We start from the raw sequence: 22,650 nt of genomic DNA, 5'->3' as shown, positions 1-22,650 counted from the left end.
ACACGCCTGACCTTCTAAAACCAAACCTAAAATAATGTTAAGCATTCCTTTTAGGTTTCTGGGTACCATGGCAAAGCCTGACAGACACGATGCTCCCCTGCTGACCGAAGGCTCAGTTTGAAGGGAAAGAACGTTTTGAAATAACAGGCTGGGAATCTGTTTTCAACACTGAAACGTGCAGGATAGCAGATGTAACAAAATCAGTCCAGACTCATCCTTGACCGGCCTGGAACAGGTCTTCGGCCATCTTTGTCCTCACAAGGCTTGGGATTCTTTCCTTTAGTCCAGTTATAGACTGTAATTATTTACCCTAGGCAGCCTCTAGAATTACCAAGTATACTAAACTTCCAGAAGCAGGCAGAGCTTTTAATATCAACAACAAAATCTTGGCGTATACGTTTCTTGGCAGTTCAGAGGCCTCGTTGTACTTGATGGATGGACACTATGGGGCACGAGGCTAGGTCAGAACACTTGATTAGAGTCCAGATGACATGAGACCCACCCCTGTCACACCACTCGCTGGCCGTGTGATTCCAAGTCAGTTGCTTAATGTCTTCCAGCCTCTGCTACCTTCCACTGTTAAATGCAAAAAGCAGTAGCTACCTCACAGGATGCTTGTGAGTCCTGTAGTACACACGCCATGCAAACCTTGTTCGCAGGCATTCCGCACCACATAACGTGAAGAATGCCCCTGGTCTAACACAGAGCCCAGCAAGCCACAGCTCACAGGCCAAATCCTGCCTACTGTTTCCTTTTTTTAAATAAAGTTTTATTAGCATACAGCCATGCCCATTCATTTTCATGTTGTCTGTGGCAGCTTTCAGCCTACGACGGCAGGGCTGAGTAGCTGCCATAAAGACCTAATGGCCTGGAGAGCCCCCCCCCCCCCCCCTTTTGCTATCTGGCTCTTTCTAGAGAACGTCTTGTCAATCCCTGGTCAAGCATCACCAGCCAAATCCAAATCCCTGTTCCTCAAAGCTTCATTCTAAGAGTCTTTGAAAATGAGAGAATTGGGGGCGCCTGGGTGGCTCAGTCGGTTAAGAGTCCAACTTCAGCTCAGGTCGTGATCTCATGATTTGTGAGTTTGAGCCCTGCTTCAGGCTCTGCACTTTCTCTCTCTCTCTCTCTCTCTCTCTGCCCCTCGTGGGATTCACTCTCTGTCCCTCTCTCTCTGCCTCTTGATCACTTGTGTTCTCTCTTTCTCAAAAATAAATAAATAAACAATAAATAAATTTTAAAAAATTCTAAAAAAAAAAAAGTGTTCCTTTTAGGTTTCTAACCCCAGTAGCCGTAAGGTAGAGAACAGCTTTGGTCCCACTACATCAGCACTCTCAACTTCTTGAGGAATTAAGAAAATTAATTTTGTGTCCCCAAAGAAAATAACCACCCCCAGAAAATTCTGCTTAAAAAAAGAAAAAAAAAAACTTGCTGTCAAAGCAGGTTTTTCTCTCTCTTTCTCTCATAAACTAATTAATGCCTCATTCTCTAAACCTCTGACCCCGTGGTCTTTGTTCAGAGCGAAATCTTTGCTCCATCTATGCAGGGGTTTATTAGAATTCACTCCCAGCCGGTATCTATTTATCTTTGTGTGTTTAATTATTTTCCACTTAGAACAAGAAACTGCGTAAGCGCCTAGATAGTTTCTGCTGATTAATGTAAGTCATCTGTACTCGAGAACGAGAAAAACCCTTTACGGACTTCCAATAGCGACAAGAGAAAGGTTAAAACACATCCTAACCTTGGGTGCCTTTCAATAGATTTCCCTCTGATTTCACGAGGCTCATCATTCCCTAATGTGACCCAGATAACAATGTCTAGTGGGGAAATTGAAAATATAAATGGAAATGAAGTAAAAGAATCTTCATCTAAAAGAATATGAAAAGTATTATTCTGTAACTGATTGAATGGGCCCTGGGGACTCTGTATTGGAAAGAAAAAAAAAAAAGTGATAACAGTCATTAAGAATCCCACTTGGTGCTACTGTATTTTTCATGTGCACATACAATTACGGTTTCATTATTCCACAGCCTTTTTTTTTCATTAACAATAAGTGGAAGGCTTTTAAACCCAAATGTGTCACTTTGAGTTTCTGTGCAAAGACTTCAAGCTTCGTGCTTGCTGGAGGGTTTGCTTTCATAGCGAAGAAGATGGCATCTGCAACCACCTGTTCTGAAGGGCCTCGGTGGGTGTTGGCCTCTAAACACTTCCGTAAACGTTAGGACGAGAAGCTGGGCTGGGCACAGACAGCTCAGAGTGACGTCAGATATTAGAGTATCTGAGAGTCTGAGAACACAGGTTAAAAATCACATGGTCACAGGGGTCCAGTGTGAAATGGTAATGTGTGAGGCTGATCATTTGTGACCGAGGGAGTGGTGGGGACTCTGGGCAGCTGACGGTGCAGGTGACTAGAGTACTAGTGGGGAAGAGGAGGGGGAGGAGGAGGGGGAGGAGGAGGGGGAGAAGGAGGAGGAGGAGGAGGAGAAGAGAAAAAGGAAGAACTATAATAGTAATAGCTTGGGGCTTATCCAGCACTTATGTGCCAGGACCTGTTGTACATTTGCACACCTCGTATCTACAATAGCCACATCAGATTTAAAAAAGGGCTTAATGGAAGCTTTCTGGTTTTTTGTTGGTTGGTTTTTTGTTTGTTTTGTTTTTTAATGTTGTATTTATTTTTAAGAGAGCCAGAGAGAGAGGGCGCACGAGTGGGAGAGGGGCACAGAGACAGAGGGGACAGAAGATTGGAAGAGGGTTCTGGGCTGACAGGAGAGAGCCCGACGTAGGGCTCGAACTCACCACCGTGAGACTGCTACCTGAGCTGAAGCTGGACGCTCCACCGACTGAGCCACCCAGAAGCCCCTGCTGGTTGTTTTTTGGAAATAATGTAAGAATAAGCAGTCAATTTTGAAGAGCCTGATTACAAAGAAACTACCTAGCTTTTTCCGGTGGTGTAGCCAGGAAGCGGAAGGGTCGAAGGAGCCCAGGTGGGGTCCCGGCCACGGCTCCCACGGATAGCCACTGCGATGCGCAGCACAGCGCCCTCAGCAGGCACAGATAAGGCACGCCGTGCAGGGCGCGGATGGTAAGAGACGCGGCAGGGGCTCCCCTCGTAACTGCAAGGGCAGTTATGAACACAGCGAGGTTTTACCAAGTCTTTGTCGCTGTCCTTTGTAAACGTCTTCTCCTTCTCGTCCTCGTTCTTGGTCCAGCTGTAGGAGATCATGTAGTTCATGATGGGTGGGTGGTAGACGGTCTCCGGCTGGCTCCAGGACACCTGCAGCGCCGTCTGGTTCAGAGGCTGCACCTTCATGTGGATGGGCGGAGAGCTGCAAACTGAAGACAACACACGGCCAAGCTCAGGGGCTCGCGGGACAACACGCGAATCCACCATGTGCCCGAGTTCTTAAAGATTCTAACCCCCAAAAGCTGGCATCGTAGTACAGGAAACATCCGTACTCCTTTTACCGAGTTTCACCCACTGCTAACATTTTGCACCTCACACACACACACACACACACACACACACACACACACACACACTCACAAATGTTTTCTTGCAAAATCACTGAAAGCAAGTTGCAAACATGCTGATGCTTCCCTCCTTAATACTTTGGCCTTCATCTCCTCAGAATAAGGGCATTCTCTTATATAATTGCATTGGACTGCACACTTGCATCCCCCTCTGCGAATTCATATGCTGAAATCTGATCCCCAATGTCACGGTATTTGAAGGTGGGATCTTTGGAAGGCAACTGAGTCATGAGGATGGAACCCTCATTATGAAGGGGATTAGTTTTTCTATAAAAGAGACCCCAGAGGCAGCCCCTCACCCATTCACCATGCAAGCAGACAGCCGTCTTACGGACCAGGAAGCAGGCTCTTACCAGACAGCAAATCTGCCGGTGCCTTACCCCAGGGTCCCAAGCCTCTGGGACTGTGAGAAAACAAAATTTCTGTGGTTGACAAACCTCCCAGGCTATGGTAGTTTGTGGTAGCAGCCTGAGCTAAGGCAATAGCCGTCACAGCATTATCAAACTTAAGAAAATAAACATTAATTCAATAATATTATCTGATATATAGTCCATATTCAGATTTCCCCAGTCATGTCCAATGATAATTTACAGCCACTCCCCACCCCCCCTCATCCCATACTGCAGTTAGTTATCACAATGCTTTAGCCCCTTTAAATCTATTACAGTCCCTGGCCTTTTTTCCTGATGACTTTTTTGAAGAAGCCAGGCCATCTGATGTGTGGGCTATCCCGACACAGTGAAACTGTAGATGAAATTTTACTGTAAATACACCAGAGTGTCAACCGATATAATTTAAAATGAGACTCTCATTTTGAAGCAAAGCCGCAAAAACAGGGATGGGTTTCCTCTGGACCAGCAGTACCCTGTGCATTTATACGGATGCAGGGCATACGGAAAAGTCAGGCTACTTCTCTTTTTCACTCCTTGTGGCCGGCAGGTTTGAAGGGATGTGGTGGTTCTACATCCATCGGTAGACAAAGCCAAGACGACAGTATCATTAATAGTGCAACATTTTAGGTTTTCAAATGGGTCCTTTCCAGTGGCCATGATTCCTGTCTCCGTGGGGCTTAGAGTCTACGGCAGGGTTTCTGAGCCTCAGCAGTACTGACCTCGGGCCAGACAATTCTCTGCTCCTGGGGGGCTGTCGTGTGCACTGTTGGATGTTTAGCAGCATCCCTGGCTGCATCCAGTAGACGCCGGGGGTACTTCCTTCCCGAGTTATGGCAACCAAGATGGTCCTCAGATAATGCCAAATGTCCCCTGGAAGGCCAGTCGCCCCCAGCTAAAAACCACTGGTCTAAAGGGGGCGATGGAGATTCGTCAAAGAAAGACACATGTGCAGCTGGTATCACACACCCGGATGGAATGGATGGTCAGGAGGAGAAGTACGCAGTGTTTTCCAAGCATATTATGGGAGGATGTGGCCCAGGCTTTGGTAGAGACTCCCTTGAGGGAGGTACATCTGCCTGAGAGCTGACAGAGAAGTGGAGATTAAGGGGAGGGAGGGAGGGCAGGTCGAGGGACCACAGCAGGGAGAAGGCCTGAGGGGCTGGATGGAGGCACAGAGAACTAGGCAAGAGGCAAGCATTAACTGGTGGAGCTGGAAAGACCTCATACCCCAGAAGCCAAGTCTGGTCTTGATCCTATGGGCACCGGGAAACGAGAGAGATCTAAACCAGAGAACGATGCAAGCAGGTTTGCACTCTTCAAGATCCCTTGAGCTTCCACCTCCCGGTAGAGGAACCTGGAGGAGCCAGGAGGGAAGGGGGGAGGCAGTGAAGAGGTGCTGTGGGTGGCCAGGCTTGCAGACCAGAGAGAGGATCCGAGAATGGCAGGATCTAGAGCAAAGAGGTAAAACTGAGGCCCAGTGAGGTGCCGGCCTAGGAAGGGTGTGAGGGAGAGGAGGGCAGTGAGGACCACACTCCGCTTTGGGGTGCAGGAGGTGAGCAACACCGGAGGAGATGGGTCAGGCTCCAGGGCTTGGTTCTGGCATCTCCCAGAGACACAATTACATGGCCAGCAGCCTACTGCGAGCCACACTCCCCTATTTTCCAACCGAGAGCCCCAAGCCCAAGGCTGCCCAGGGGAGCAGGATGGCTTTCCTGCCAGAGATGCACGGGCCCAGCTTTAGGGACCTGGCTGCTGGAGAAAAGCAGAGGTTGGTTTTGACAGGGAGGCATCCTTTTGCTCTGCAACTGCCCAAATCACCCTTCAGCCGGAGAGATTCACTTTGTGCGACTGAGACAGGAAGGAAGGGCTAAATTGATGAGGCATTCCCACTGCCCCTCAGAACCCCGGGAGGCATCTTGCTGCCTACGGTGCAAATGCCACCAGCACAGGGACATCAAACAAGCAATCTGAAAGGGAGGCCCGCAGCGAGACGCTAGGGTGCAGTGACAGCAGGAGGACACTAGGTGGCGCTAACATACCGCTTTTAAATACCCCAACTGCCTATGTGGCTGGTAGTGTCTCAAGACAGAGCACGGGCGGGGGAGGGGGGAGAGAGAGGAATCAAGGAAAGATCTACACCCCGTCTTTCCAGGTGCCAATAATGAACCCAGGAGATTCATATATTGGAAAGCTTCCATATCTTACAGTGATGACCATGTCAAATTTCCTGATTTCTACATCTCTTCTCACCTCCTACCATGTTCTTATTTAAACTCCCTTATTCTGAAGACATCACTCCTCTGCTCCAATTAGTGGTGAGCTGTATGGGGATGCATATATCTCCAAGAGTTACATCATAACCACATAAATAATTCTATCACCCACATGCGGATGCAACCATTCTTCTTATTTATTCTTTCAAATTAAAATAGCTCAGTTTTTCTTTGCTGATTAAGATGATTCATGTTAATGTTTTTAAAAGGAAACCCAAGTAATACAAAAAGAAGAAAGCTAAAAAAAAATCACCCCAAATCCCAGAATCTAGAGATAACCACTGTTAACTTTCTGGGGATCTCACATTCCGGTGTCTCTTCATGCACATGTAAAAGCACATGCACGCAATTTGATGTAAATGGGATATGGTTTTACATTATAGTTGTTACATTGCTGTCGTGTTTAACCCACTAAGTCATGGAAATATTTCCTTGTCAATAAAGAGAGCTTGCGGTTTTCACTGTTTTGAATGAACGTGCAGAGGTACAGAAGCCCACTGTCTCAATGTACGAGAAAAAAATGTATGTACACTTAAAGTCAAAACCTTTTATTTGAAACTAGCACTTTAAGTTTTTAAATGCTGAGATTATCAGTTAACATCCCATTTTGGAGAATCTGTGGGTCACGTTGACAACTAGGGAGAATCTTTGTCCAATAGGACCTTCCTAAAAAAAAAAATTATGTGAGTGTAACTGACATACTATGTTACATCAATTTCAGGTATATGACAATGTACTAGACAATGTACTGAGTGAAGCTCACAAAGGAGGCAGGTCAGACCTCTAATGAGACCACCCACTCAGATGGAACCTCACTGAGGCGCCTCCAGAGGTCCCCCGCTTGTCCCAGACTACATACTGAAGCATGCAGTAGCATTTACAGGCTGAGGAGCTCTGTCCCACCTGAGATGAGCAGGCAGAGAAGAAATTTTTCTCTCTCCATCTATCTCCACCACCGCCCTGAGAGGGAGGGTTTTTCTGGGCCAGATTTGCAGAGTACTAGAAGGACCAACAGGAGTTGGCAAACTTTTTTGGTCAAGGGCCAGACAGCAAATGTTTCCAGCTTTTCCAACCGCACAGTCTCTGTTGCAAATAGTAAACTCAGCCTTTGAAGTGCAAAACCAGCTCAGGCGGTATGCAGAGGAACGAGTGTGGCTGTGCTCCAGTAAACCTTTATTCCTGGACACTACATTCCAATTTCACAGGATTTTCTTCTTTCTTTTCTTTTTATCTGCAGAGCTATTTAGATACCAAGTCGTCTATATTAGTCATTTTTAATTCAATTTATTTAAACTTAAAAATAGTTCACTGGGTGTTGTATGGAAACCAATTTCACAATAAATTTCATACGAAAAAATAAATAAAATCACCTTTTTTTTTTACCAATAAATAAATAAATAAACAAACAATAAAAAAATTAAAAAAAATAGTTCACACATTTGATTTTCAGGCGTTAGGAAATCTTGGGTGTTTTTTCAACTGTTCAAAATTTAAAAAAAAAAAAAATTATTCCTAACTCATGGTTGTATAAAAGGTAGTGGTCAAGTTCTGGCCTGTAGGTCACTGGTTTGCTGATCCTTGATCTGGAAAATAAAGGGAGGCCAAGCTTTTATCTGAAGATGCTTGCGTTCTTAGCACTGAATTCCGCCTCTCAACACAGCCTGAGAGGTCCACTCGGCCTCAGAGTGGAGACTCTTCTGTGTGCAATTATATTATTTACTTTGCTGAATGTCTTTGGTAAGTAATCTACCTCCCCACCAGAATGGAAACTCCAAGAGTCTAGTATCTTTCCTGTCTTGTCTGCCGCATTATCCCTGGTGGTGAAGACAGAGCTTGACCCAGGGTGCCTGGTAGCTCGGTCCGTTGAACGTCTGGCTCTTGATTTCGGCTCAGGTCATGATCTCACGGTTCCTGGGGGATCGAGCCCTGCGTCGGGCTCTGCACGAATAGTGTGCAGCCTGCTTGGGATTCTCTCTCTCTGTCCTTCCCCTGCTTGCATTCTCTCTCTCAAAATTAATACATAAACTCACAAAGCACAGAGCCTGACACAGAGCAGGCCCTCAATAAATGCTGCCAGAATGAGTGGCATGTTGGGTGGGTGGGTTCCTCTGCTGTCCATGTCCCGTGTGCCATCACCCCCGCCATGCCTGCCATCTTCTTCCACTCTTCTCTCTGGCCAGCAACCCCTCTGCCCCCCACCCGGCCTCCCTGAGGGTCTTGATCCAACCTCACAGTTCCCCTCTGACATCTCTGTGCTCCTAGGGCCCCTCTGCTCCCCATTTCAACTTGCCCATCACGTGTGTCCCCATCAGCTGTCCACTTCTCTGTCCCTGTGGCAGGACTGTAAGTACCTCCTGGGCATGGACCGCGCTCTTCATCACTAATGCCCTCAGCAGGGCCTCAAATTTCATTCACAGAACGAAGGAAGGCATTCTGCTCTCCAGTCAGGACCACTGGTAAAGTTCCCATGTACAGAATCAGTGCCACACAATCCATCTCTGGGATCACTTCAGGGCCTCAAGTTCGTAGGAAGACCCTGTCTCTAGACTCACACCTTCCGCTGGGGGGATGTTTGCCCATCAAAAAAAAAAAAAAAAAAAAAAACGTTCAGTCTACAGAGGTGACAAAACTCCCAGGACGCTCGGAGGCTGGGGGAGGTGGAGTGACCAGGTGCCTTCCAAACAACAGGCAAGGAAGGAGACAACACATTATTGTGCTCTGTGTTGTCAACTTTTGCTGGCTTTTTCAGTGATGGAAACCCTTCTTTCCAAAAAACACCCCTGAAAATTCAAAATGTAAAACAGAGCATTACAGAATTGTATGGCACACTCTGGAAAAGCTGGTATAATAAAGCACAGACTTTGGAGCCAGCCTCCTGCACAGTATTCTCGTTAAAAATGGGTATTCTCGCTAATACCTGGCAATACCCTCCTCACGGGGTTGGGGTGAGGATGATAGTGACTACTGGGGCTGAGCAGGAATCTCTAAGACTCACGGCCAGTGGCAAATATAGGGGCAAGCTACTGGGCTCACACGGCACTTTAAAAATTGGCATACCCTGGGGCGCCTGGGCGGCTCGGTCGGCTCAGCGTTTGCCTTCGGCTCAGGTCATGATCTCACGGCCCGTGAGTTCGAGCCCCGCATCGGGCTCTGTGCTGACAGCTCAGAGCCCGGAGCCTGCTTCAGATTCTGCGTCTCCCTCTCTCTCTCTGCCCCTCCCCGTCTCACGCTCTGTCCCCCCCCTCAAAAATAAATATTTTTTTAATGTTTATTTATTTTTGAGACAGAGAGAGACAGAGCATGAATGGGGGAGGGTCAGAGAGAGAGGGAGATGCAGAATCCGAAGCAGGGTCCAGGCTCTGAGCTGTCAGCACAGAACCCGACACGGGGCTCGAACCCATGAACCGTGAGATCATGACCTGAGCTGAAGTCGGACGCTTAACCGACTGAGCCGCCCAGGCGCCCCAAAAATAAATAAACATTTTTAATAATTGGCCTATTTTACATGCACAGCTGGATTTTTATATCGAGTCTCCATGCACATGAAGACCACAGCAGCCTCCCCTGCAGAGTGGGGGTGTGGATGCTCACTTTTGCCCCAGTCCCTGCCTCTCCCCACGGCCTTGGCCCAGCTCACTTCACCCACAGCTGCCGGGCCCCCATGGCCAGGTGAGTTTTCCCCTGGTCTAAAACGACCACCAGGAGCACCGTCCTAGGCACGCAACAGGCGTCCAGCCCAGCACCCTTGACAATGGCCATGGCAAACTGCACCTAACACAGGGAGTCGGCCAGTCGTCTTTTACACAAAATCGAAGCCTGTTAACCATGGGGGAGGTACCACACCCGGCTCTCTAAACAAATATTCCCCTGTGAGGTGCTCCCGACATCACCCTTCCCCTTCTCGGGGGCCTCATTATGTCTGATTGCTTTTTCACAGGCAGCTCGGATGATGTTCGGTGCCAGCTCTGAGAATTTCTGCCTTCGTTCTCAACCACCTTTAATTATGATCCCAGACTTCGTTAAATAATGAAGAGGCTTCTTAGCAGAGCACCCAAGGTCCTCTGATTCTAAATCAATGTCAAGGATATCTTCTCAGTGGTTCTTACAAAATGGTAGTTTCCCCCATTCCCACCCCCACCCCTTTTCATTCTGGGTGTTTGATAAACTAATGTGACAGGCTCTGTTTCGAGGTCGGTGGTAACTTGCAAGGGCCTGAAACTATTGAGGGATCTCCTCCCTGCACCCCCCCCCCCCTGAGTTTCACGCCCGAGGCAATAGGCCTATTACTGATCAGGAATCAAAGGGCCAGCACTGCTCAAAACACAGCAATGTGGTACAGATTCACTATTTCATGATGTTTTCAACAGAAATGAAACAGCTGCCTGGGGCCGGGGGCTGAGGCAGGGGGACTCTGTGGCATCCTCTACCACACAGGGTGGTACCAGCTTAGCCCAAACTGGCTGAGGATCACGGGGTCTCAAGATCCCTGCCCCAGGGACCTGCCAGGCAGGGAGAGCGGACAGTAGTACGATGTCCTCTTGAGCAGAAGGGACTCACTCAAGTGGCACAGAGCCATGGAGCCTCGCCTCTGACAGCTTAAGCGCCTGTCATTTCTTTATCGCCCCAGCCCAGCTCAAGAACCCTTGAATATGGAGTCCTTTAGGGGAAATTTCCAAAGAAATGGCCTCAGGGAAGGAGTTTTCTTTTTGAAGGGTTGAATCAAAGAGGTCTAGGTAAACACAAATCCCCCAAAGCAGGCTATGTAGGACTTCAAACCCAGTATCTTGGTGCTCTGGGGGTGTCACCTCCCCCGCCCTCACCAAGGGCTTATGAATGAGAAACTGTTTGGCCAAAGTGGCAGAACCGGGAAGGATGAAATTAAAGCAGAGCCCTAGCTCTGGCATTTTTGGGTTTTATGGCATCCGAATAATGTCCATTTGGAGCTGCCGGCTGCCAAGCACATGCGAGGGCCAGGCTCCATGCCTTCATCTTGATAACCCATGCATGCGTAACTGAATCCAAGAGGTGGGTTCAATTATTCTCCCCATTAAAGATGAATGAGGACACGGGGTCCAGAGACACCAAGTCACCAGGCTGGGCCAACGCCACAGAGAGGGAGGAGGGTTGAGAACTGGAACCCAGTCTGTCTGATTCCAAACCAGAGTGGGTGAGCGACGGGAAGGTCATGTACGTCCTATCCACAGACACCTCCCACATCGGCTCTCTCTTCTACGAGATGGTAGTAAAAAGTCAGGAGGGCTATTCAAGGCTTAAAAGGTGAAACCAGTCGCACACAGGCACGACTCGTGGCTACTGCAGCCTCAGGGCTGTGACTTCCTCCTCCACTCCCCGTCCCCTCCCCTCCTTGTTCTCAATGACACATGAGAGTGTAGGGTCTCTTGACAAGTTCCAGAGCAGCTTCCAACTCCTTGGAGAATGGATGAATGGATGGATGGAGCCCAATCCCCACTCTCCCTATCAGAAATGCAGCCTACATTTGTGGTCCCCCAAACCATCATGGGGATGCTGGAACTATGTGGGGTGGTGCAAGGTGTCCACCACCAGGGTCTTTACTCTGTGCGTTTCGGTACTGCCATTGCAGTATAACAAGTCCTATCTGATGATCCTGGCGCTGGGCTGAGTTAGTATATTTCACAAATCATGTCATGAAATCCTCTCTGTAATTCTATGGGGCCCCTGGCTCCATCGTTACACCCCTGTTTTGTTTTATTTTATTTTCTGTTTATTTATTTGTGTGTGCGAGAGAGAGAGAGACAGAGCATGAGCAGGGGAGGGGCAGAGAGAGAGGGAGACACAGAATCCGAAGCAGGCTCCAGGCTCTGTGCTTGTTAACACAGAGCCCGACAGGGGGCTCGAACTCATGAGCTGTGAGATCATGACTTGGGCCGAAGTCAGATGCTCAACCGACTGAGCCACCCAGGTGCCCCATGTTACCCCTGTTTTAGAATCAGAGATCCAAAATGGTCATCCATTCACTTTTTCACTTTGGAGGCAGACTGCTTTGGTTCTAGACAGACCAGCTGTATAGTCTTGGGTAACACATGGTGAAGCTTTTGGGTAAGTGCAGGAAATGCACAAGCACGTGCTGACTGATGTATAGAAAGTGTGCTATAAGAAATCGCTACTGTTAAATATTTACTGAGCACCTATTATGTACCAGGACAATGACCAGGAACTAGGGATAGAGGTGAACACAAGTGGACATGGTCCTTGACCTCCTGGAGATTACATCCCAGAGGGAGACACACATCAACCACTTAATCCCCTTAAAAGAGAGTTCTTAATTTAGGGCTTCTTAGTGGCTCTAGATAGAATGCACAGAAATCTGTGAACTTGGATGGGAAAAAATATACTTTTATTTTCACTGATCTCTATCTAAAATTTAGCATTTCCTTCCATTTCAAATGCTGGCAACAAAGTATAGTAGTAGTAGTAATTAGCAGGACCTGGGGGACATCACCAATAGAAATCACAGATCTATTTCTGCTAGATTACAGTTGTTGCCAATATCTCAAATCTTCCTCATGCTCATTATTATTTCAAAATTACAATGGTTATTAGACCTGCTGCTAGATTTTATAATTTAATGCCTTCATCAAGAAGCAGATAAATTACTATATTATAATTAAATTTTTTTTGATAATATCTGAGGATAATTGGCTTCCTTGGTAATCTATTTTACTTTATTTTATGCATCTAAAAACCATCAATATGAGAAGAAGTCTATGGGATTCACCAGATGGCTGAAGGAGTCCATGGCATTCACAGGTTAAACGTAATTACAAAAATATTATTCTGTACAAAGATTTAATAAGGGACCCTGACCCAGGTTTGGGGGATGGGTTAGCAAAGATTTACTGAGAAGAGTGATGTTTGGACTGAAATCTGAACAAGAGTAGGGTTTATAAAGTGAACAGGAAGGAAGGAGGCATAGATACGTCAAACAGAAAAAAATAAACACAGCTTGTGCAAAGGCCCTGCAGTTGGAAAATTGGAAAGAAAACTAGTATGGCTGGCAAGTAGGGGATGAGAATGGTCCAAGACCAGGTCTCAAAGCTAGTAGTGTTGGAGCCAGAGTTCACCCCTGGGTGGGTCTCACTAGAGGCCAGACTTTGCTGGATGGCCACTTTCTTATGAGGTGAGAGATTCTGGGGCACAGTGGCCCCGACATTCTATGGTGTCTTAACTAAAGCAAACAGTAACCTGTTGCGAGATAACAGAAAACATGTCCATTCGTCTCTACCCCTGGTTCCTGACACAGAGCTCCTAAAACCCTTGCAACTTTCCAAGTGGTAAGAGCACTGAGAGGATCTCTTGTTCTAACGTTTGTTTCTGACCTCACCCCTGACAGAGGGCTCCTGATACTCTTGTAAACATCTAAGTGATAACATGCTCCTAACTCCACTGGGATAGAAACTCCTCCACTGGGGACCCTCCCAGGCCTCACCCTATGTATCTCTTCATCTGGCTGCTCATCTGTATCCTTTATCACATGCTTTCATAAATTGGTAAGCATAATTATGTGTTTCCCCTAGTGAGGCACTCTAGCAAATCAATCAAACCAAAGAGGGGGTAGTAGGAACCTGTGATTTGAAGCCAAGTTGGACAGAAGCCGTGGGTAACCTGGGGATCTACTACTTGTGACTGGCATCTGAAGTGGGGTATGTATATCTTTTGGGACTGAGCCCTCAATCTGTGGGATCTGACAGTGTATCTCCAGGTAGACAGCATCAGAACCGAGTTAAGTTTGTAGGACATCTAGCTGGTGTCGCAGAATTGACTGACTGGGGAAAAGCCACCCCACATTTGGTGACCAGAAGTGCCCAAAGTAAGGTATTCTATGTAAAAGTAAGAGGCGCGCGTGCGCGCGCGCGCGCACACACACACACACACACACACACACACACACACACACACGAGATAGAGAACTGGGTTTCCCCTAAGCAGGAGGGAGAACAAATTTTTCTATTGTATCTGTGGAATTCTTTTCCACACCACCCAATGGCATCCCCTCCGTTCCCATGAACGAGCCCTGGTATGCAAGTCAGTTTCTCAGCCACCAACTGAGTATTAGGCAGAACTACCGTGGAAGACAGCAAATTCGCAAGCATTCTTATCCCATCAGCTTGTCTCTGCTGTGCATGTAACAGAGCCACACACTCAAAATACAACGGCAGCAGCCAGTGTTCCGGAAGGCAGAAGGAGAAATTCAATTCTCCAGTCCTCCAAGCACGCAGTTTTGACTTTCCCATATTATGCTGTTCCCGACCTCTCCCACCTCCTCGCAGTCTTTTTTCCTATGTGATATCCCTCTTCCTCTGAGAGTTTAAAGGCCATGGGAGGTGTCCATGTCCTATGCAGGAAAAAGCATTGTTCAGCTTGGCGCTAAGGGAGGTGGCAAAGTTCAGAATGATGCATATTCCCAGCTCCACTTGACAACAGCAGCTTCTCAGACACTGGGTGGGAGACCAGACTCCAGGTACTTCCCTCCCTTTCAAGTGTAAGACGCTGTGATTTCCTGCCAAAAGGGCAAAGTGGACCTGTCCCACTTGAATTGAGCACAGCATCCTTTCCACACAGTACCACTTAACTCTCGCTTCTCCCTCTGCCCTGCTCTAGTCCTGGGCTCCCGATGGAGGTCTGCACCAGATTACCAGCGTGCAGCTCTAGGGGGAACAAAAGTATTGGAGCTGGGTTTTCTCTGGCCTGGCCTCCTACTTCCTATCACTGAAATGCTGTTATGGCCTCGTTGATTTCCGACGCTTTAAATCTCTGACTCTTCCTTGGCATCTGTTTCTCTTATTTGAGCTCAGTTCTGGCTCAGGGCATGAGCTCCACCTCATTTCAAACCCCAGATGTGGCATCTGCACCAACTGGCCATGTGGTTAGGACGGTCCTCTGTGGGATGGCACCAGGGGCTCCCAGACCTGGGCACTGGCCTCAAGTAGCCACTGGTGGGCCTGGCCAAGAGGACCCAAGAGGAGAACAGGGAGCCTGCCACTTGCAAGGAGAGACAGACCAGGCTATGAACAGGTAGCACCCCAGGGGGAAATGACCTCTTCAACACACAGGAAGGACTAAGCTACCCGGTCTCTTGGCTGCCCTTGGCGTAAGGATCCACATGCCCCGAGGAGACCAGGCTTCTAGCTGGTTGCGGGAACCAACAGTTTTAAGTGATCGGTACACTCCTTACCGAGAAGGCTTTGCTGACGCCAGCCCATAAGCATAGAAACCACAGGGCTCCACACACTTGATGATACCTATTAACATTTAGTGTCAGATGTGTAGGTAGCACGTTTTCATCACAGACACAGATTTGAAATGGCACAGCCAAGACGCTCATTACAACTGCTCAGACCATTGCTTTGGAATCACAAAGCCAGTCAAGAGAGGGCCCAGGAGTAAAGCCCACAGCCAGAAGGACCACTGGCTATGCCAGGAAGGTAACAGAAAAAGACGCCTCCACAGGAAGCCTCTCACTACTGTGCCTTTACAGATATCTTCGATTATCAGGCCCCAGGGACTGGTGAGGTGAGAGGTTTCTTACACCCTGAGAAATCCAAGGGTTCTGCCCACGTTCCTTGTACCTGAGAAGAAGCAGCCTCAACTAAAGCATGTTTGTTTGTGGAATAGTCAGTGGGAAGGATGGGGAAGAAAGTCTGTCTCCCCACTACATTCCTTCTGTGACTCCACGGAGATGCTCGCAAACACCTCGGAACCTCATGCTTCACGGGCTGTGAATGCTAGTTAGCGACAGAAAGGGGAAGCTTGTCGCTCTGGGAGGAAGGATGCTGGTGGCCTTTATTAATTTCCAGATTACTGTTCACAAGCTCCACAGTGTCCACACAAATAAACACAATGTCAGGGAAGATTTTTCTAGAGAGCAAAGAAAAGCTGAAGCTGTAGGAGGGTTGCTAAGTTGGCCTTTAAGATCAAACTATGCCTATCTGCCTGGAAACAGAGAGGATTAAGTAATTAGGTAATATTTGTAAAGTGTGAAAACGACAGACAGCCCCTGGTGTCTGTTACCAGTATCCGCTCACTAGCTCTCAAGCCATAACAGCAGTTGTGCCTGGAAGCATCTTGACACAAGTGCCTGCCATGTTAAGTGCCACCGTTCTCTGCTTTTAGGTGTGGGTGGAGTGCTTGTTTCTTGGGACGGAGAGGAAAGCCCTCTGTCCATGTTTTGTTGAGATGAACACTTCCATCCAAATAGTTTATGGTCAAAGCAGGAGATGGCTTCCCAAATCTGAGGGGCCTCTCTGATTTCAGGGCCTGTCGTGGGGGGGTGGTGTGGAATCCTACATCAAATGTCAATGTCTAGCAATGCTCCTCCTATTAGAGGACCTAGCCTGGCCTAGATCATAAATGCCCCAACTGTACCAACCCTTGTGGTAAGAATCCTTTAATTCCTGGCTACCTGGCATGTATGGATTAGCTTAGTCCATTTAATCATCCTTCCCTCCTTCCCATCCATCCATCCATCGATCCCTCTATCCTCCTACCCTCCTTCCCATCCATTCTTGCATCCATCCACCCTCCCTCCCATCCCATTCATCCATCCTCCCATTTATTCATCCATCCTCCCACCCTTCCTCCCATCCATCCACCCATTCATCCATTCTCCCACCCCACCTCCCATCCAATCTTCCATCCATTCACCCATCTAGTTAAATACTGATTGAGGAGCCAACAGTGAGCACTGCACCCTCTCTAGCAAAAAAGAAATAAAAAGAGCTAGACATTAGGGGGAGAAACATACAACTTAATGTAAAACTCCAACTGAGATAAGTGTGAAAGAGAAAGGGACTGACACCCTGTTACAAGCAGCTGGACCAAGGCAGTCAGGAAACTTCCATGGGGAAGGTACCCTAGAGCTGGGCTATGGAGGCTGAGGAGGGGTGGATTAGGTACAGAGGTGAGGCAAAGGGTACAGGCTGTTGGGACTGGGTGTGGGGGTGAACTGATATGCAAGACGCCAAGGGAAATAAAGTGCAAGATGGGGCTGGGGAGGGGGCCTGGACGGGCACCGTGTAAGGATTGTGGATTTCACTGGAAAGGTGTGAAGACATTCCGGCAGCCTGGGTTTGCATTTGTACCAGGAAGAGAGCCTGGTCCCCTTATTTTGAAATGTGTTCTCCGGTGATCATGTCACATATAATAGTTTGTCCTGAGCATCCAAAGCCACTGCTGACCTACAGACAAGAAAGTATAATTATTTGCAGAGAACCTTCCACTGCAGGCTCTATACTCTTTGTTCCCTAAATTATTTCATTTTAAAGGTCAAAGCCAAGGAGGGGGTTATGATTATTGTTTCTATTTTACAGAAGAAGAAGCCAAGACTTGGGTATTAACTTGAGCAAGCATGCACAAGAGTAAATGGTTTTGAGTCCAGGTTTGCTGAACTCCAAAATCTATACTTTTACCCATCGCTTTATATGGTCTCATTCATTCATTCATTCATTCATTCATTCATTCCTGTCATGAGCGAAAGACGACTATCCACCCGCTATGTCCTAGGTACTGTGTCAGGCTCTGTTGATCCAAGGATGCACAACACCCTCAGCCTAGGAGGCCCCAGCATCCAGATCAAGCGGGTGTACTGACCCACCCAGGGAATAACGCTGTGATCAAAGCCTCAGTAGCCTATGCCCTAAACACCAAAGAAAACCCACCAAAACAAGCAAAGCAGATACAGACAGAGCCCAGTGATTTCTTTTAGGATGATAAACCCGATGTTTAGGAAGAATACCCAATCCCCACAAGAATGTTTATTTTTGAAGCTCTTTTGTTCAGAGAGGGAGTAATACACTGTTTTCAAGCCACCTCATGACATTTAAAACAAAGAGGCCACTGCTTGTAGATTCATTTTGAAGCTGGAAATCCCTTGCAGAAAAGACTGCTGCATTTGGACATATGAAAATCCTGGTTCGCATCTCAGCTCTCCCACTTCCTGGCTGAGAGGCTCTGGATGCTTCCTTGCTCTGAGTCTCAGAACCCTCACATGTGTTAAAACACACAAGGGTGTGTTTCTCTTTTTTGCTCACCCCCACCCAATCTCCATCCTAACGATTAGTAAATCTCAGAGGCTCTACTCCAAAATCCATTCCCAATGGATCACTTCTACCTCTACCAGGATCACCATCACGCAACCACGGTTATCCTGCAGGGAATATGTCTATGCGTCACCTCTTGGTCTTACAAGTTATATCCTAAGCCTTCTGCAACCATTTTTCACATAGCAGAGAGACAGGCTTAAAAACCTGTTCGGATCATTCCACAGCCCTTCTTCAAACTCTCCAAAGGCTTCCCACTGCCATAAGAATACCAAGAGAAGTCTTTTCCAGACTTGACCCTTGCCCATCTCTCCATGCTGGTTCCCATGCCTCAGAGCCTTCACAAATGACCTTTCCCTCTGAGAATTTTACAGGGCTGGCTCCTTATCACCTTGTGTCCTACCCAGGGAAGATCTCATCCCCACTGCCTCCCCACACTCTACTACTCTTAGAATACTACCTAATTTGATCCTCAGAACACTGAAGCTTTGTCATTGTCAGCTGACTTGTTTATTTCTCTCTCCACATTAAAACATAAGCTCCATGATGAGGGACTCTTCTTCCTTGTTACCTTTATTTCTAGTGCCTAGAACTTGTTCATTGTACATGATCAACGAATATTTGATAAATGAAAAGTGAAATAAAAAGTGGCCGAGACTGTTTTCAGGATTAAAACAACATATGAACGGAAGAAGCCAGCCTAACATTTGGCACATAAAAACCCCCACATATTGGGGCAGCTGGGGGGCTCATTGGGTTAAGCGCCTGACTCTTGATTTCGGCTCACGTCATGATCTCAAGGTTTTGTGGGTTCAAGCCCTGTGTCGGGCTCTGTGCTGACAGCATAGAGTCTGCTTGGGATTTTCTCTCTCCCTCTCTTTCTGCCCCTCTTCTGTTCATGCACACGCATGAGTGTGCACGTGCTCTCTCTCTCTCAAAATAAATAATAAATGAACATTAAAAGAAACCCACATAGCCTGCTTGACCACAGGTGCTTCTGGCACTTGGCTTCTAGAGTCAACAAGCTCCCCAAAGGTGGATGAAGACGGCTAACATATGGAAAGAAATTCACTGGCTACTAAGCAAAAATAGTCAATGCTACATTAAATGGCTATGAACATCAACTTCATGTCAACCAATCAAAGGCAACTGGTACCAACCCTTTACATATTTACATAAAGTGACAGTAATCATGGGATGCCCAAGCATGTAAAAATGTCTGAGACAGCATGGGCATGACCTTCAAAAGTATGAGAACCTCGGATGCTGGAGAATCCTAAAAACAGCCCTACTTTTTTGCCTTCTTTTTTAATCACTTCTCAGGTTAAAAAGTAATGGTTAATGATAGTTATTTTTAAAAGAAGGAGGTTAAAAACACTCCATTTTTTAAAGTGTTAAAAACGTGTTTTTCTTAGCACTTTTCTGCGCTGGAAATTTCTGGAAGTAACAAGATAACTTTTTGGAACAGTTTCTGGGAGGACAGCTGCGTACAAAGGAATTTAATGCCCGTGTCAGAGCTTCTTTTAATAAGATAAAGTAATTCAAGCTCATTAATTTGGTATGTAGAAATGATTAAACTGAAAATAGAACAATATTAATATTTTCTCCCAAAATAGCAAAAAACCCCACAATTTTCAATGTCAAACTTTTTAAGAGCAATCATGGCTTTACTTCTTTGTTTGCTAATTTGGGTGGGTAATGTGATGCTCTTTCTCAACGTATTCGGATTTAAAATAGGCTACTTACTGAGACATTCTCACACAGTCCTATATGTTCTTAAAAACTTCTTTTGACCAAAACAGGAAGCAATCTTTACCATTGAAAATGTAGCTAAAAAAGAGATCCCTCCATCAGCAGAAGCAAAGACCATTCTTCAAAAAACATGGCATCAGCTCAGGAGACTGGAGGACACACAGGCAGTCCAGTGCCCTCACCATTTCCTTTGCTTTTATTACATTAGGCAGTGTCACTTTAATTAAGCCATCAAATCAAATTATCAGATCAAGTGGGTTTGATTCCACTGTGGTTTGAACAGGTTTCGTTAAATTAATAAACCATATGTTTCATGTTGTTGGAAGGAAAGTTATTTTTCCTCCGTTCACTGTTCCAAAAGTCTTCACAATAGATAGTATTCAGCACTTAATCACCGAATGTTCTTCCATGTGTCTGGGATGTGCTGCAGAATAACTGAAATGACAGCCCATTAAATCCTAAAGTCCGTCCAAGTTATTTACCGACAAAGGGCAGAGTGGAGAATTGGATGTCCCTTGAACAATCCACCGAGCCTAAATATTGTTTCCATTTACTGGAACTTAAAGCTTTATATTTTTTATGGATGACATCCATTATAAGTCTTTCTTCAGCAACAATACAATATTGAGATGACTTTTCCTCCTTTCCTTTGGTGTTGTACATGGCCATGCGTCTAGTGCTGGCACTGAAAAGCTTGATTCTGTTTTCTCTGTTCCAGTATGTCCAATCATCCTGACAGCAGGGCATGATGGGGACGCATTAACTCAGGCACTCCTCACGGTGCTGCTCAATGAACACCAGGTAATGATCACAGCCAGGGGAATGAGGGAGGTACAGGGCTATAATCAGTTCACTAAGGTTCTCTTACATCGTGGCCGTGAAAGATGACCAGGTGTTAAGGTGACTTGGTAAGTGGTTGGTCACTGAGTCAATAAATATCTAATTGGCCCTAAGGTCTCGCAGTGGAATGGGAAAATAGAACCAACCAATGCCTCACGATCATGGTCACAGCCATCTTTAAGACAGAAAATATTTCCATCAAACTAAGCCTGTGAGTGAGTTTTTCCACCTTAGTTTGAGCCATCCTCTAGAGCACCAGTTGGTAAATCTGGTCTGCTGCCGGGATGCCTGAGTGGCTCAGTCAGTTAAGCATCTGACTTTGGCTCAGGTCGTGATCTCATGGTTCGTGAGTTCAAGTACCGTGTCAGGCTCTGTGCTGACAGTTCAGAGCCGGGAGCCTGCTTCCGATTCTGTATGTCCCTCTCTGCCCCTCCCCTACTCACACTCTGTCTCTCTGTCTCTCAAAAATAAATAAACATTAAAAAAAATTTAAAAAAAATCTGGCCTGCTGCCTATTCTCGTGAACAAGATGTTTTGGGAAGACATTTTCTACACCCATTCATTTGCATATTGTCCATGGGTGCCTTCATGCCAGAGAGGCAGAGCTGAGTAAATGGCCTCTATCCGGTCCTTAACAAAGAAAGCTTACTGACCCTTCCCTTCTGTAATTAATTTATTTTCCCTTCTTCTGTAATAACAGCACAATAAACGCACAGCTCCGTAATCAACACTGTAGCTCTCTTAGGCATTGGAAGTTTCCAATAGTGATTAGATAGAGAATGCCAATCAGACAGGCTTTATTTATTTATTTTTTTAATTACCAGAAGATTACAGAACACCATCCGTCTCTTTTTGAATCGTTTTTGCAGAAGACTAGAGAAGAGAAAGGGACTCTGCCTGTGTACTGGGACTCTTTACTGCATACATGTCAAAGGTCTAAGGTCAATCTAAGTCCTCTAGGCTGCCTACTGATGGCCAGTATTTGTGCCTGGCTTTCGGCCCATAGTCCATGGAATTAGGTGAATTTTCTTGGGGACAAAAAAGGAGGAGCATTTGGTTATGTAGACTACGATTCCATGAAATGTGCATTTAAAAACAAACAGGGACGTCAATAGTCACTGGGGAAATGCAAATCAACACTACCTCACATCCACTGGGATGGCTAATGTAAAAAAAGACACATAGCACCTGTTGGTGAGGATGTGCAGAAATCCCATACACTGCGGATGGGAATGCAAACTGGTGCACTGGATTTGGAAAATCGGTTCGCAGTTCCTCCAAACTTGAAAACTGGAGTTACCATATGACTCCGTTACCTACTCCAGGGTATATACCCAAGAGAACTGAAAACACACGTCCACACAAGAACCTGAACATGAACGTGCACAGCAGCATTGCCGACAACGGCCAAAAAGTAGAAAAAAATTCAAACATCTATCAACTGATCAGCAGGTAAACAAAATGTGGTATATCCGTATAATGATGTATTATTTGGCCATAAAATGGAAAATTCTGATACATATTCCACCATGGATGAACCTGGAAAATAGTAAGCTGAACTATTATGCTAAAAGAAGCCTGAGATAGGGGCGCCTGGGTGGTTTAGTGGGTTAAGTGTCTGACTTTGGCTCAGGTCATGATCTCACAGTTCGCGAGTAAGAGCCCTGCATCAGGCTTTGTGCTGACAGCTCAGAGCCTGGAGCCTGCTTCAGATTCTGTGTCTTCCTCTCTCTCTGCTCTTCCCTTACTCACGCTCTGTCTCTGTCTCTCAAAAATAAACGTTAA

The 22,650-nt window shown here is 46.5% G+C and overlaps 1 protein-coding gene across 4 annotated transcripts in view; it reads right to left on the bottom strand.

Annotated features, from left to right (window-relative positions):
* The window catches only part of PTPRG (protein tyrosine phosphatase receptor type G), a 712,041-nt gene that overhangs the window by 108,622 nt on the left and 580,769 nt on the right, over nucleotides 1–22,650 (bottom strand). For all 4 annotated transcript variants that reach the window (XM_019469870.2, XM_019469872.2, XM_019469869.2 and 1 more), the window contains one exon: nucleotides 3,149–3,333. In XM_019469870.2, the coding sequence (XP_019325415.1) occupies nucleotides 3,149–3,333 (185 nt within the window). The remainder of the gene's footprint in view (nucleotides 1–3,148; nucleotides 3,334–22,650) is intronic.

This window comes from Panthera pardus, unplaced genomic scaffold (genome assembly GCF_024362965.1).
Source record: "Panthera pardus isolate Hobbes unplaced genomic scaffold, ASM2436296v1 HiC_scaffold_8, whole genome shotgun sequence".
Taxonomy (NCBI): domain Eukaryota; kingdom Metazoa; phylum Chordata; class Mammalia; order Carnivora; family Felidae; genus Panthera; species Panthera pardus.
Note: the sequence above shows the minus strand (reverse complement) of the source record. Positions and strands in the feature narration are given on the sequence as shown.